Source organism: Triturus cristatus, chromosome 3_2, assembly GCF_964204655.1.
Source record: "Triturus cristatus chromosome 3_2, aTriCri1.1, whole genome shotgun sequence".
In the NCBI taxonomy this organism is placed as follows: domain Eukaryota; kingdom Metazoa; phylum Chordata; class Amphibia; order Caudata; family Salamandridae; genus Triturus; species Triturus cristatus.
The window spans coordinates 832,729,200-832,743,882 of NC_140584.1; the positions used below are offsets into that span (position 1 = coordinate 832,729,200).

The window sequence follows — 14,683 nt, forward strand, 5'->3', positions numbered from 1 at the left end:
TTTCATTTAATGTTTTAATCTTGAGTTAAGCAAAGTAACAGTATACATGACAAAGTATATCACTTGACAAGATTGGAAGGTCAAGCCTTTTCAGCTTTTTCTGAAACCGACCACCCAATTCCAGTTACTAGTAATCAGATAACTTTAACCTGAGTTTAACCAGTCCACTCCTGCCCTTCTGATTCTCGGCCTATACCAAATATAATTTGGTCCCCTTGTGCTTTTTATAGGACATGATCATGTTTAGGTCTCGCTATAGTAGGCTTTAGTTGTCAGGGAGACCTCCTGTTACGAATACTTACAAAGGTGTCGTGTAAGCTGTAGAACACAGAGGGCTTTGGGTGAGCTCACTTCAGCCGTTGGCTTTCATTGATTTTGCATGTTTGCCGGTGCTTGCCTGCACTGCCCATGAAGGCCATAGCATTATGTGAATTGTTAAATTGTCCCATTTGGTTTTGGTGATGGTGCTCAAGAGTCCTTTTGATAGACTACGAACCAGAAACAACATGACGCATGGCTAGTATTTCAGAATCAGGGTGTGTTCTTTGATTTATATACTTCTCTGACCAGATGACATTTTTGTTGTTGGTTTGTGGCAAATTGTTTATGAAGTGTGTCCAGTTTGTCCTCACAGAAAGCTAAGGCTATTTACTAATTACTATTGCAAAATAATTTGTTTCACTTTGCTGCTTCAATAAGATGTTGTTGGACTTAGTGTTTTGTTGACAGAGTAAAAAAATGTGCACACATAAGCTTTTGTACAGGTCCTCTGAAAATACTGGCCCGTGGTCAAAAGAATCTACTAAGCAATATTTTTCACTTTGTATGTTTTAAGTTCACCACTTACAATGCAAAGTTGATTTTATGGCTCCTACTTATAACACCCTTCGTTGAGGGTACAGATTAACTCTGCTAATGCAGTGTGCTTAGCAAAAGTGCCCTCTTCCCAGCTGCCCTACTGTTGTAGCCTAAGAGGCTCCCTGGTCATTGTACTTTCTTTCTAGGACAAATAGGAATAACGCCCATAAGGTCGCCCAACTATTATCAAATACATCCTCGTAAAAAAAAAGTAAGACTTGTTGGTTTTGCCAATGCTGTTCTGTTTTTGTTTTGCTGCTGGACAGCTGTCAAATTTAGTGCCCCCCAAAAATACCTAAATCTCCTATGCAAAATTCTCTTGTACAGTGGCGCACGATCAATGGTATCAATCACATTTTCCCTCTAAATTTCCAAATTCAAATCCCATTTTATTGATACTTTCTACCCCAAATTTGAGCATAGGATTCCATATCCATGATATGCTCCAATTTATTTAATGTATATGAATGTCTCATTTAGAATACACCTGCAATTAGGCACAGTCTAACAACCTGTACCTCCATGCAATGTACCTCCTCGCTTTTAGCCTCAGATCTTTAATGCTGTTTTCCATAAATGTCCTTCTATTTCAATCAGGGGCTTGTACTGTGATACCTTACAACTGTGCCCCATAAATGGCCATTGGGACAATCGTACCCTCACTGCTACCATGGAATGTCCCCATACCTTTGGTTAAATCGTTATACTGTGGACGTTCACTTACTTCAATATGTGCAGTCTAGAATCAGACCCATATTCCGTTATCTGGTGACCAAATTCAATGCATCACTTTAGCCACTAGATTGATCTGACATTTGTACATTCAAAGGCTAAAGTCCCTTTTTTTGGTCAATACTGGTCCTAATTGATCAACTGCCTCTGTACCCAGACTGTCGTTCTCTATATAAGTACGGTATCAGCTGTATATATGAGGGAATGCATCGCTTGGCTTCCTATTTGCCATGACGTTGATATTTCGATGTTATTTGTGATATATGGGTTAAAATTAGGTAAAACTAGCTGAGCTTTACAGACTCCTCCCCGGGGCAGTGTGACAGGTTAGTCACAGCTCATATTAAGTCTGTGACCTCTTACCACCAAAGCCCACCAGCCGCATTCAATACAAATGCACTTCTGCATGTGTTGGTGAAGGCTCAACTATACATGGTGTTACAGGAGCTGCTGTGGAATACCCTTCGTGAATGTTAAAGAGTTTTGTAGGAAAACCTTGTTCTCATCTCTGCTCCCTCTGTCTTTCCCCCATTTCTTTTGACCCTTCTTACCCTCTGCAGAGCTCGAGTCTCTCTCCACGTTGCCTGACTTCAACAAACTCACTGCCAAAGCTCTGAAGATCACCCAGGTAAAGCACAAGGCCATGCTGGAGCTAAATGAAGATGGAGATGAAGGCCTTTCGATAGCAGTGCCGCCCACCCGCGTGGGACTCACCCTCGATTACCACATAGATCGGCCTTTCATCTTTGTCCTCAGGGACGACACAACTGGCACTCTCCTCTTCATCGGCAAAGTTATGGACCCCAGGGGGTAACCTCTGCGAGCTGTTGGCTGTTACCGCAGTGAATGGCGCCTTCGAGAAAGACTGGGGTGCTGTTAGAGTGGCAAACTCTGGTCTACTGGAATAGCCTCCATAGTCCTGCTCCAGACAGGACAGCCTTGGGGCTCTCCTTCCAGCTGCTGCTTCCATGTGCATGCACCTTCTCTGATCTGCTTTGCTCGGTCTTTACATTTTCATCATTGTGATGGTCCTTCCAAGTAATATAAGAGTAGTCAAAATTGTTCCTCTCCAATCTCAGCTCTGTCACACTGTAATTTATTTAAACTGTTGTGCCTCCTGCTTGCAATACTTTTAAACATTGCGTACGAATGACAATGCCAGAGTGGTGTGGGAACAACACAGAATATAAAGGTGATGGGGGCTTGCAACAAGACAATTGTACTTTCGCTGACTCAATCACGATGCTGTAGCTGTGCAGACAAATTGAACCCTACACAAGCTATCTTAGAATACTGCATCATATGAATGAACATAAAACTAGGTGGCAACAAGGTGTAACACACCAGGGAACGTACAAGCTGCTATACACAAAGCCAGGGTGTGAGTCAGACACATTCAAATGCACTTCCCAAATCCCAGAAATATTGAGTTCTTCACCCTACCCTATGGCACACTGATGATACAAGTAGACTGAGCAGGCTCTACTGTCCAGCCAATCTTTCGACACATTAATTCACAAACAACTAAATCACATGGCTATCCCGTCACAAATCGACATCTGTAAGGACCAGAACATGTAAACATTCAAGCAGAGTCTAAACATTCCACAACAAACATAAACACTTAGCAGATCAAGTCTAACAGTAGTCCATATCTTATCCACTCATACATACATTGCACTCCCACTAATGCTCCAAATCAGAATTTAAATATATTGTCAACTCAAGCATCCAGGCCAATAAAAAAAAAAAAAAAACTATCACCACTAAAAATGTCTCTCACAATGAGGGAGCACTAATGCCCATGATGAGAGACCACAAACAAGTGGTGTGCAGAGGGGGAAGACCTACCTTTAAAGCAGCGGTTGTCACCACTCATACTATGGCACCAACTAACCAAAGAGGACAAGAGAAATCAGAAAATTAACAATGCTCACCCAAACGCCATCTAACAAAATGACGCCAAACTAAGTAAACTGACAGAGCACCAACTCCCATCTACATCACCCAATCTGACAGACCACATGTGAAGTGCACATTGGCGGGGCCTCACCTCTGACACACATCTACGGTCACTAACACTCTAAGGACACAAAAAGAACCCCCAAATGTTACCAGAGTCTGTTGAGATTATGCACAAATTAACAAAGTACACCCTCATGAAAACGAAAAAAAACTCACCACCCAAACTTAGAGACAAATGGACCACTCAGCAAAGTTTAATACTAATCCATCACCTTCCAAACAATTCACCCACTCCTATTTAACTAAAAGTCAACACACTGCAAAGCCTCATAGACTGGCCCGCTTCCTAAAACTAACCCAATAGTCCATCCTCCATCTCAAAAGGCTGCAACCAACATCTCACACACTGGCTTTGTGAGAACCTAAGGACAGTGATCTACACTACATAGTGTGAAACACGTCCAATATTTAAAACTTAAAAAACAAAACCACTGAAATTTACCAATTATAGTTAACGGAGGTAGCTATAATTAACTCCCTCGCCATGCACAGTGTTGTCGTAAATAAGGTCCTTTTCAATCGTCATCAGTCCTGTTATCACTGTTGTCACTGAACAGGTCATAAGTGATGTAATATGTGATGGTATAAGCAGTGCAGTCTTACCCCCCTGTGCATTCAACCCAGTGCTGTGCAGAGCCTTTGGCTACGGTGTGCAGCATAGGATAGGGTGCGAGATCTGGACAGGGTTCTGCGCCCAACCCTGCATGGACAGCCATACATGGCTTGGGAGTGGTTGTAACCCCCTGTGGGAAGGCAACCCCGCTTGGGGTTTGGTGCAGGGCATGGCCTGCACCCAGGCTCTGCACCCAAACCCCCATGGACAGCCAACCCAAATGGTTGAGCAATGCCCCAGTTTCCCTCTTTTTTCTGCGATGCCATGGATCAGCGGTTCCCCTACTTTGCCTGCTTCCTCCTGCTTCTTTTGTACGAAGTCCCAAGTAGAGTTACCTTCAGATGATAGAACTGAGTTGTTGGTGCTTGCCGTTTTCAGAAAGGTTAAAAGAAAAGCAGAACATTTGGAAAAACAATCTTTATTTAAGACGACATTTTCTTAAAACAGTGAAGCATCATTGAGGCATTCCAGTTTATCTTGAGAACTGCTCAACTGCCTCTCAACCAAATCTCTTGCAGGCACACACTGGAGAGTGCTCATAAGGGTACATGCGAGGGGACGCTAGAGCGAAACTGTCGGAGAAGTTACAAGTTAGATATCCCATTGTTTAGAAGTCATAATGAGACCGACTCCCTGCAGGCCAGAGGTGACAGCATGACACAGGGAGATTCTCTAAGGGTGCAAGGATGGCAGAAAGAAGCCGACATGTTTCTTTGAGGTCACAGATCATAAAGCTAGACTTATTGTAGTTTCTTACGGGTCAGGCAGGCAGGCACACCGCTACACGAACAGAAGCTTCCTTCAGATTGAAGACACACAGATGCCAGAACGTTTTATGGACAAAGCTATAAATAATGTTATTAAACAATACACTGACAGTCCAAAGTCCCTCTGTTAATGCAGGCTTTCGGTTGTTCCGAGTGCAGGGCAGCAAACCAGAAATGTCTTCTTACAGCAATGTTAAGCTGGAGCCTGGTGCGCAAGCAGAGCCACGTGCCCTGCCCCTATGTGCACTCACTCTATGCACTTCAGCCATTTACTTGTTCTCGAAGTCAAGGGACATACAGGTTCACAGGAATATATGAAAACATGAGAAAACTCTTCACTTTGATGGGGGAAGCCTACTTGTAATATCCATTTCAGCCAAAAATAGTCCTCAGGATGCTTTACAACTGACTTGAAGAAAAAAGTCTCTAAATAAAAAGACTAAAAATGTCCTACAGATGACACCTAAGTGACATAGGACCGGAAGGCTACTAATGAGCCAGGATACTCTCAAGAGGAGAACTCCCTACCTTAGCCTAGCATCCTGTGATGCATTACATTGCTTGCCCGGAGATTTCAACATCGATAACAATGCTTGGATAGCCTTCATGCCACCCAGGTAGCGCTTAGGAGCACTGTGTAATTCTTGGGTAAGAAAGATTCTCTTTGCCTCAGAGAACGAACTAGAAAAAAAAGAAGGCCGAAAAAAGGGTTCATAAAAAATGTAGTTCTTGCAAAAAAACATGTAAGGCTCATGGTAGCAGGTTAATTCATACGAAAACATAGATACCACAGTGGAAGAAACCAATTCATGGAAAACCAATTTTAAGGAAAGATGATTTTAAGTAAATACAAAAAAATCGGAAATTAATGGAAAAATCTAGCGTTTTAAAAGAAAGATCATTTTTAAGAAAATTCAAAATTACAATAAACTTGTGCAGAGTCTAAGACTACTGTGGGGTTTTTGGACTTAAGGATAGATCATGTTTAGGGTGATGAGGGGGGTTCTTGGAGGTCAGAAATGGGTTCAGGGATGAGTAGTGTAGGGTGATAAGTTCTTATGGGTCATGGATGTTTAAAGGCCGGTGAGAGTTTTTTTTAGAGTTCAAGGAAGGGTAGAGTTTGGGTGTGCGGAGGTGTTTTAAGGGGTAAGGCATGGGTGAGGTTTAGGCTTAGAAAGGGGTTCAGGAATGGGTGGCGTTAAGGGCAGGGAGTGATTTTAGGATTCAGGGAAGGTGGACAATTTTCGGGTAGAAAGGTCTGTTCGAGACATATGAGCTGCAGATTACACACTTTTGCATAGATCGCCATCTGGTGTTGGGCCCGGATGTTTGCTGTTTGTTTTTCCTCTTGGAAAGTCTTTGGAAGTCACGAGGTTGGTGACTCCTCCTTTGGATCGTATTGCGCATGGGCTTCGGCTCCATCCTCAGATTGTTTTTTTCCGCCATCGGGCTCGGATGTGATACTTTGCGCTCCGGTTCCGAACAGCTTCCAGTTCGACGATCGACGTGCAATCCTCACCCCAATCGCTGTATTGTTTCGATCACGATCTCTTCAATCAACGCGCCTTCTCATCGACACAAACCTTCGGTTCCAGTCGTCGACGGCGGCCTTCGGGCCTACCCAGGCTCCGGTCCTGGCTCATGGAAAGAACTCCATTTAAAATGTGCCCTCGATGTGGGTCCAAATTTCCCCACACCGATCTTCATGAGGTATGCAACCTTTGCCTCTCCACAGAACACGAGGCTCGAGACTGTCCGGCCTGTAAGTCTTTCCGATCTAAAAAGACTATTCGGGACCGAAGAGCTAGAAGGAACATGGCACACTCCTCGATGTCCATTCCAGTCGACATCTTCGGAGACGACATCGACGGTCCGGAACATCATCGTATCGAAAAGGACCTCGTCAGCGCTTCCGAGGCCGACGAGTCAGATGTGGAGGACATCACCCCGGCGCAGAGGGTCGTGAGTACCAATCTACCCCCTCCCACACCCACACCCAAAAAGGCTTCGGTCACGCCTTCGCCTCCAGGCCTAGGCAAGACCAGAGACACTGCTTCACACACCCCACCTTCAGGTCCGGTGAAGAAGCCAAGTAAGCCTTCCGGCGGCTTGAGCTCGAGCCAGCCTGCCAGCGGTGCAGAGAAACACACTTCGGCACCGAAAAAGAAGACGGCCTCCACCTCGACACCGAGCTCCGCACCGAAGCCCTCGGGGTCGAAACCCAGCCCTTCGGCACCGACGCCATCTTTGCTGCCGACCAAACCACACAAGGCCACCGGCACCGACACTCCCAAGCCGAAGCCCATCTCGGCGCCGACCAAGAGACCGGAGGGTCCCAAGCCGGGTTCTAAACATCAAACCGGCACGGACAAACCTAAAAAAGCATCGGCCCGACGCCTTCGGCGCCGACAGACCAAATTACCTCACCAGAGCTATTTACACCGGATCCCTTGCAAAAAACTCTCACCAAGGATCCAAAAACTGGACATTTGACACTCTCTACTAAGAAGAAACATTTGGAGAAGCCTGCTCCGCCTCCACCTCCAAAGAGGAAGGACTCTGCTACCTCTCCGTTCAGAATACCTTCCCCTCCTCCTCCACCTCTTCCTCCTTCCACACCTCCACCCCCTCCACCCTCCCCACCCACACCTCATTGTTCTCCTACTCCGTCTCCAGACGATGATGATCACGGGGACCCATATTATGATACAGGGGATGTGCCACAAGACCCCACCCCTACAGGATCTCCACAACCATGGGACGATTACTATATACCAGATATCCCCAACGTCCCACAAGACGATATTTACCCTTCTAGACCATCTCCACCAGAAGATTCATTAGGGTTTAAACATCTTCTGCAAAGAGCAGCACATTATCATGGGGTGGACATGCATAATGACCCTGTGGAGGAAGATTTCCTCCTAGACACATTCAATACTACAGAGAGGTCCACCTCCATACTGCCCATGCTCAAAGGGGTGGTAAAGCCTGCGGCAGAAGTTTTTATAGACCCAGTTAGAGCCAGGGTCCTTAACCCACGTATCGAAAAGAAGTACAAACCTGCTCCCTCAGATCCCTCTTACATCAGAGGACCAGCGCCACTAGATTCCTTAGTGGTCTCTACGGCACGTAAAAGGGCAAACTCACAAGCGTCAGGTGATGCACCACCACCTGACAAGGAGTCAAAACTGCTAGATGCTTCAGGCAAACGCACAGCATCCCAGGCGGCCAACATATGGCGTATAGCAAACACTCAGGCACTGCTGGCCAGATATGACAGGGCTCATTATGACCAATTAGAGAGCATAATGCAACATCTCCCTCAAAGATATAAAAGTAAAGCCAACAAGTTGATTCAAGAGGGTAAAACAATCACAAACACCTCTATACGTTGTGCCCTAGATGCAGCAGACACAGCCTCCAGGGCCATTAACACCAGCGTCCTTCTCCGTCGTCCTGCTTGGTTAAGGGTATCTGGGTTTAAACCAGAAGTACAAGCCTCTATCCTTAACCATCCCTTTGACCAGGAACATCTATTCGGGTCAAAGGTGGATGAGGCCTTAGAAAAGATGAAAAAGGACACGTATACCGCAAAATCCATGGGGGCCTTACAGTCTCACCCGCCCATGGGGGCCTTACAGTCTCACCCGCCCAGACGCTCCTTTCGCCGCTCATCCTTTCGGAGTGCATCCAGAGGCTACTCCTCAGACACAGCGTCCACATCGTACAAGTCCCCTACTCAGACCACCTTTACAAAAGGTTACCAAAGAGGCGGCTACAGGGGTAACAACAACAAGGGCAGAGGCAAAACAAACAACACTCGTTCTGCTACACCTACTACCCAATGACTTCCCCCCCACTCCCCCAGACCATTCCACTCCAGTCGGGGGCAGACTCACAAATTTCCTTCAGGTCTGGGAGACCACCACCTCAGACAAATGGGTGATACTGCCTGGAATTAACATCTACCCCCCCCCCAAACATTCCACCCAGGCAACGCCCAATGTCACAAGAACACTCAACATTGCTAAAGCAGGAGGTAATCTCCCTCCTACAAAAACAGGCAATAGAACACGTTCCTGTCAATCAGCAAAATCTGGGGGTCTACTCCCTATATTTTCTAATACCAAAAAGGGACGAGACTCTACGACTTATTCTAGATCTCCGGCCCCTAAACACATACATACACTCAGACCACTTTCACATGGTAACGCTTCAGCAGGTACTTCCGCTCCTTTCCCAGAACGACTTTCTCACCACACTGGACTTGAAAGACGCATACTTCCACATTCCAGTACACCATGCTCACAGAAAGTACCTCAGATTTGTAGTGGACGGACAACACTACCAATTCAAAGTGCTCCCGTTCGGAGTGGCGGCACACCTCAGAAGACAGCACATTCACGTCTTCCCATACTTGGATGATTGGCTGATAAAAGCCACTTCATACAACCAATGTGTACACCACACCGCTACCACAATCCAACTACTTCACCAACTAGGCTTCACAGTGAACCACCAAAAGTCCCAGCTAACACCATCCCACATAAAACAATACCTCGGTGCCACCATAGACACCTCAAAAGCAATAGCCTACCCCAATCCGGCCAGGATTGCAAGCATTCAGGCTTTGCGACAAAAATTCATACTTCAACACTCGCTTCCAGCACGAGTGTTAATGCAACTGATAGGGATGATGGCCTCTTGCATTTTTATAGCGCCCCACGTAAGACTCCAGATGCGTCCACTCCAAGAGTGCTTAGCACGCCGATGGAACCAGGCCCAGGGGCAGCTGACAGATCTGGTGTTGGTAGACGGTCGCACCCATCGCTCTCTGCAGTGGTGGAACACCACAAACCTTTCCAAAGGTCGACCGTTCCTGGACCCGGTTCCCCAGATAATACTAACAATGGACGCATCGCTCTCCGGCTGGGGAGCTCATCTATTACACCTCACAGTGCAGGGCACATGGACGCCGCAACAAAACTTACTCCATATCAACCATCTGGAGTTACTAGCAATCTTTCTAGCCCTGAAATCTTTTCAAACACAGATTTCAGGCAAGGCAGTCCTCATTCGCACAGACAACATGACGGCCATGTATTATATTCAAAAACAAGGCGGCACACACTCTCCACAGCTCTCTCAATTAGCACAGAGCATATGGAGATGGGCAATTCCCCACAAAATCTTTCTCCTAGCTCAACATGTCCCAGGAGTCCAAAACACAGTGGCAGATCTGCTCAGCAGACAGACACAACAGATCCACAAGTGGGAACTTCACCCACAGGTTCTTCATCCGTTCTTTCAAATGTGGGGGCATCCACAGATTGACCTCTTCGCCACCCACGAAAACACAAAATGCCCAAGCTTCGCCGCCAGATACCCACACCCATTGTCCAAAGGAAATGCGATATGGATGAACTGGTCAGGCAAATTTGCGTACGCTTTTCCGCCTCTCCCACTCATTCCATTAGTGGTGCGAAAGCTACAACAGCACTCCCTCACACTGATCCTAGTAGCTCCAACGTGGGCCAGACAACCGTGGTACACCACGCTGCTGGAACTCTCAGTAGTACCGCACCAAAAGTTACACCTCTCACCATGCCTCCTAACCCAGAACCATGGAGAGATCAGACACCCGGACCCAGCTCAGCTTAACCATGCGATCTGGCTCCTGAAATCCTAGAATTCGGGTACCTAAACCTTCCCCCTGACTGTATGAACGTCATCAGAGAAGCTAGACGCCCTACCACTAGAGCCTGCTACGCTGCCAAGTGGAAAATATTTGTTGTTTATTGCCATAACAACACAATGAAACCTCTAGACGTGTTTATACAACACATCATATGCTACTTACTCCACCTACAAAGGTGTAATCTAGCCTATACATCCATTCGGCTACACCTCGCAGGAATTGCAGCTTACTTACAAAACAGGCAGCACCTATCGCTTTTCAGAGTACCTGCCATTAAAGCCTTCATGGAAGGCCTCAAAAGAATAATTCCACCCAGAGTACCACCCTCACCTGTGTGGAACTTAAATATCCTTCTCACAAGGCTGATGGGGCCTCCCTTCGATCCTTTGCATAAATGCGAACTGCAATTCCTCACATGGAAAACAGCTTTCCTTGTAGCCATCACTTCCCTTAGAATGGTCAGTGAGATACAAGCACTTACCATACAAGAACCCTTTCTTCAAATGCACCAGAACAAGGTTGTTCTCCGTACCAACCCAAAATTCCTACCTAAGGTCATTTCCCCTTTCCACATAAACCAATCTGTAGAATTACCAGTATTTTCCTCCCAACCTCAGACCGTTGCAGAAAGGGCTCTGCACACACTAGATGTCAAACGAGCCTTACTTTACTATATCCAGAGAACACAACCTTTCCGAAAGACCAAACAACTGTTTGTCTCTTTCTCTCCACCACACAAGGGCAGCCCCATCTCAAAATCAGGAATAGCTAGGTGGATTGTAAAATGCATACAGATTTGCTACCACAAAGCAAAATGAACACTTTCCGTTCCCCCTAAAGCCCATTCTACACAGAAGATAGGGGCTTCCATGGCTTTTCTAGGGAACATCCCACTAGATGATATCTGCAAGGCAGCTACATGGTCAACACCGCACACTTTCACTAAACACTATTGTGTAGATGTGCAAACCAAGCAACAAGTTAGTGTGGGCCAGGCTGTACTGAAAACACTATTTGAAACCACTGCAACAGATACCGGTGGTCGCCGCTAAGGTTGGGAACTGCTATATAGTCTATGCAAAAGTGTGTAATCTGCAGCTCATATGCCTCGAACGGAATATGCTACTTACCAGTATGCATCTGTTCTTGGCATGTACAGCTGCAGATCTACACACGCCCACCCGCCGCCCCGGCTACCTGTATCTGTTCCAGTCTATCTTATTTAGATACAACACACATAGGTTTCTTCACTGTGGTTACTACGCTCCATCTTTCCCTGCTGGCGAAAAACAATCTGAGGATGGAGCCGAAGCCCATGCGCAATACGATCCAAAGGAGGAGTCACCAACCTCGTGACTTCCAAAGACTTTCCAAGAGGAAAAACAAACTACAAACATCCGGGCCCAACACCAGATGGCAATCTACGCAAAAGTGTGTAGATCTGCAGCTCTACATGCCAAGAACAGATGCATACTGGTAAGTAGCATATTCCTTTAGGCTTCAGGGATGAATGTTGTTTTGGTGCGGTGAGAGGTTTTAGGGGGGCAGGGATTGATGGTATTTAGGGGTTGTGAGGGATCAAGTGGTGATGGGAAAAAGAATTAAAAACATCCGAAGTAATTGCCTAACAATTTAGACAATATAAATATGAAATAATGTGCCCTGAAGTAAAACACTAAAATAAATATCGGCAACCAAAATATTTCTGAAATTAGACCTGCAACCATTGCATTTACACATGATAAGCATTCAGAAGGCAATTTCGACCAAAAAGACTTTCTATGAATTGGTTTCTACGAAAACGTAAATGCTATTCCTTCTGAACATTTCCATTAAACAGTTTAGATGAAATGGTTTCTCAGCAATGCTGTTCCATGAAATTGTTTTTCTATGACGTCACATACAACCAGGCTCATAGGGTTAAAGAACAGGCAATTCATTAATGCTCTGCCTGCTGACACGAAAAACCAGAAACCACACTCCAGTTCACTTGTTTATAGCCACTGGTGGCCACAGGTTCAAAACACTTATAAGTACAAAGATCAATATTATGAGCCCAAACTAGATTTGGCTTTGTGACACATTGAGATAAATGTATGAATCATTAACCCCTTCGCTGCGGCGCGAATTCCGCCGCAGCGCTGGGGGGGTTTGGGGGCTTGACGGCGCCGCTGTGCTCATGACGGAACCACGCCGTCATGAGTCACGGGTGAGCTGTGCTCATGAAGGCGTGGTTCCGTCATGACTCCACCCACTGCGCTAATCGCCCGCACAGGCGGGGAATTAGCGCCGCGTGGGAGGAGCGGCCGCCAACGGCCGCAGCATGACGGAACCACTCCGTCATGAGCACACGGCGCCCGTGGCTCATGACGGAGTGGTTCCGTCATGAGCGGGGAACGGGTTAATGAAGAGGATGACAGTGCTACTGGAGAGAACTTTTGCTTGCAACTCCAGTGTGTTAATACTTAAAAGCCTGTTCTGAACACAGACTGACGATGGTGGTCCTGCTGCTGCAATATTTCAGAGTTCAGGTGAATGGTTATTGCAAGATCTGATGAGAGGAAATTAGTTTGTGCAAGTTGATCAAACTCTGGACCATCGTAGTGTTCCCATGTTAGAAAGATTGTACAATAAGTACTTCTATTTAACTCATTCAAATCCCTGGATATCTTAAAGATCCTACCTTTCTTAAATAAATGAGTGCATCACCCCTCCCTTGCACTCACTCTGGACCCTATTATCACTAGCCTCATTAATGCTCACTCAAAGTCAGGAAGTTCCCAAAGAAATAAAAAAATGCAAAACGAACATCACTGTAGACTTCAAAATCTTATCTAGTTACACACCAATCTCAGGGTTATCCTGCAACGAAAAAAGATGGTAGAAACTGTGAAATCCTGCAGGTGTCCATACACATGGAAACAAACATGACGGGCGATTTCCATTCACGGATACATCCATGAGGAGGGGAAGAAACTGCATTCCTGTACACAGAAAACCGCTCCACTTCAATTGTGCACTGACACTGTTGGATCTCTTTGCTGCATCTAATATCATTGACCCCATACTGTTGATCACTCGGTAATGGAAGCTGGAGTGGGAAGGCTTGCAGTATCCTAGCTTACTGCCTTTCTAACTTCTTGCACACAGCACTTCTCACTGAACCCGTTTTTAGGTCTCGAATGAGCCAGCGCACATGCGCTGCTCTGCGAGGCTTCTAGTGAGGACTTCAAACTCGGACCACTCGTGCGTGTGCTTTTTCACGCTATTGGCCTTTGCGTGCGTCTTTCTAAGAAAGACAGCATGCAATTGGCCAAAGACTGGTGCATGTCCCGCCTTCTCTCTCCCCTGGCCTAGGGAGCTCGGGAGCGAGCAGCACCTGCTACATTCCTTAAATTCTTTACAGTGCATGCGCACGCACCACTCGCGGGCTTTTTTAGGTCATCAGAGGCCACGAGTTGGAATCGTAACAAGGCTGGCTCGGAGCAGTGTCCTTCCTGTTTACTTCAGCATTTGGAAGGGTTACTTTACTCCTCCGGTTTCAAAATTAAAAGCAGAACCGCTAACAGTGTCATGGATGTTTTGAAACTTCATGATGATAAAAGAAACAATGCCTTCATTCACTGCATAGATATGGTCACTGCATGGATATATAAAAGGAGTTATGAAAAACAAACCAACTTTGAAGCAAAGCCACCCGTATTTTTATGAGGTCAGATGTAAGAAAAAAACGGGCAAATTCTATATTATGGCTTGTTGCGTATAAAATTAACTCATTTGGAAAGAAAGCCAAAATGCAAAATAATGTCATAACATAACCTGTGTTTGTAAAGCTGAATGGACGAAGCAGGATTTGAACCGGTGACCCTGGGGTCAAACACATGCTCCTACAGTGAACAAATTAGTCCACTAAGCCATCTCATTAAACATGCTAATTGAAATAAAAGCTGCCACTAAATGTTTTGGCAGCATGCAGTTCGAAATGTG

At 45.9% G+C, this 14,683-nt stretch overlaps 1 protein-coding gene across 1 annotated transcript in view; it reads left to right on the forward strand.

Annotated features, from left to right (window-relative positions):
* Positions 1 to 2,668, forward strand: part of SERPINF1 (serpin family F member 1) — a 92,373-nt gene extending 89,705 nt beyond the window's left edge. The window contains exon 8 of the mRNA XM_085649073.1: positions 2,151 to 2,668. Coding sequence (XP_085505199.1) covers positions 2,151 to 2,404 — 254 coding nt within the window. The 3' untranslated portion in view covers positions 2,405 to 2,668. The remainder of the gene's footprint in view (positions 1 to 2,150) is intronic.
* The last annotated feature ends 12,015 nt before the right edge of the window (positions 2,669 to 14,683 follow it).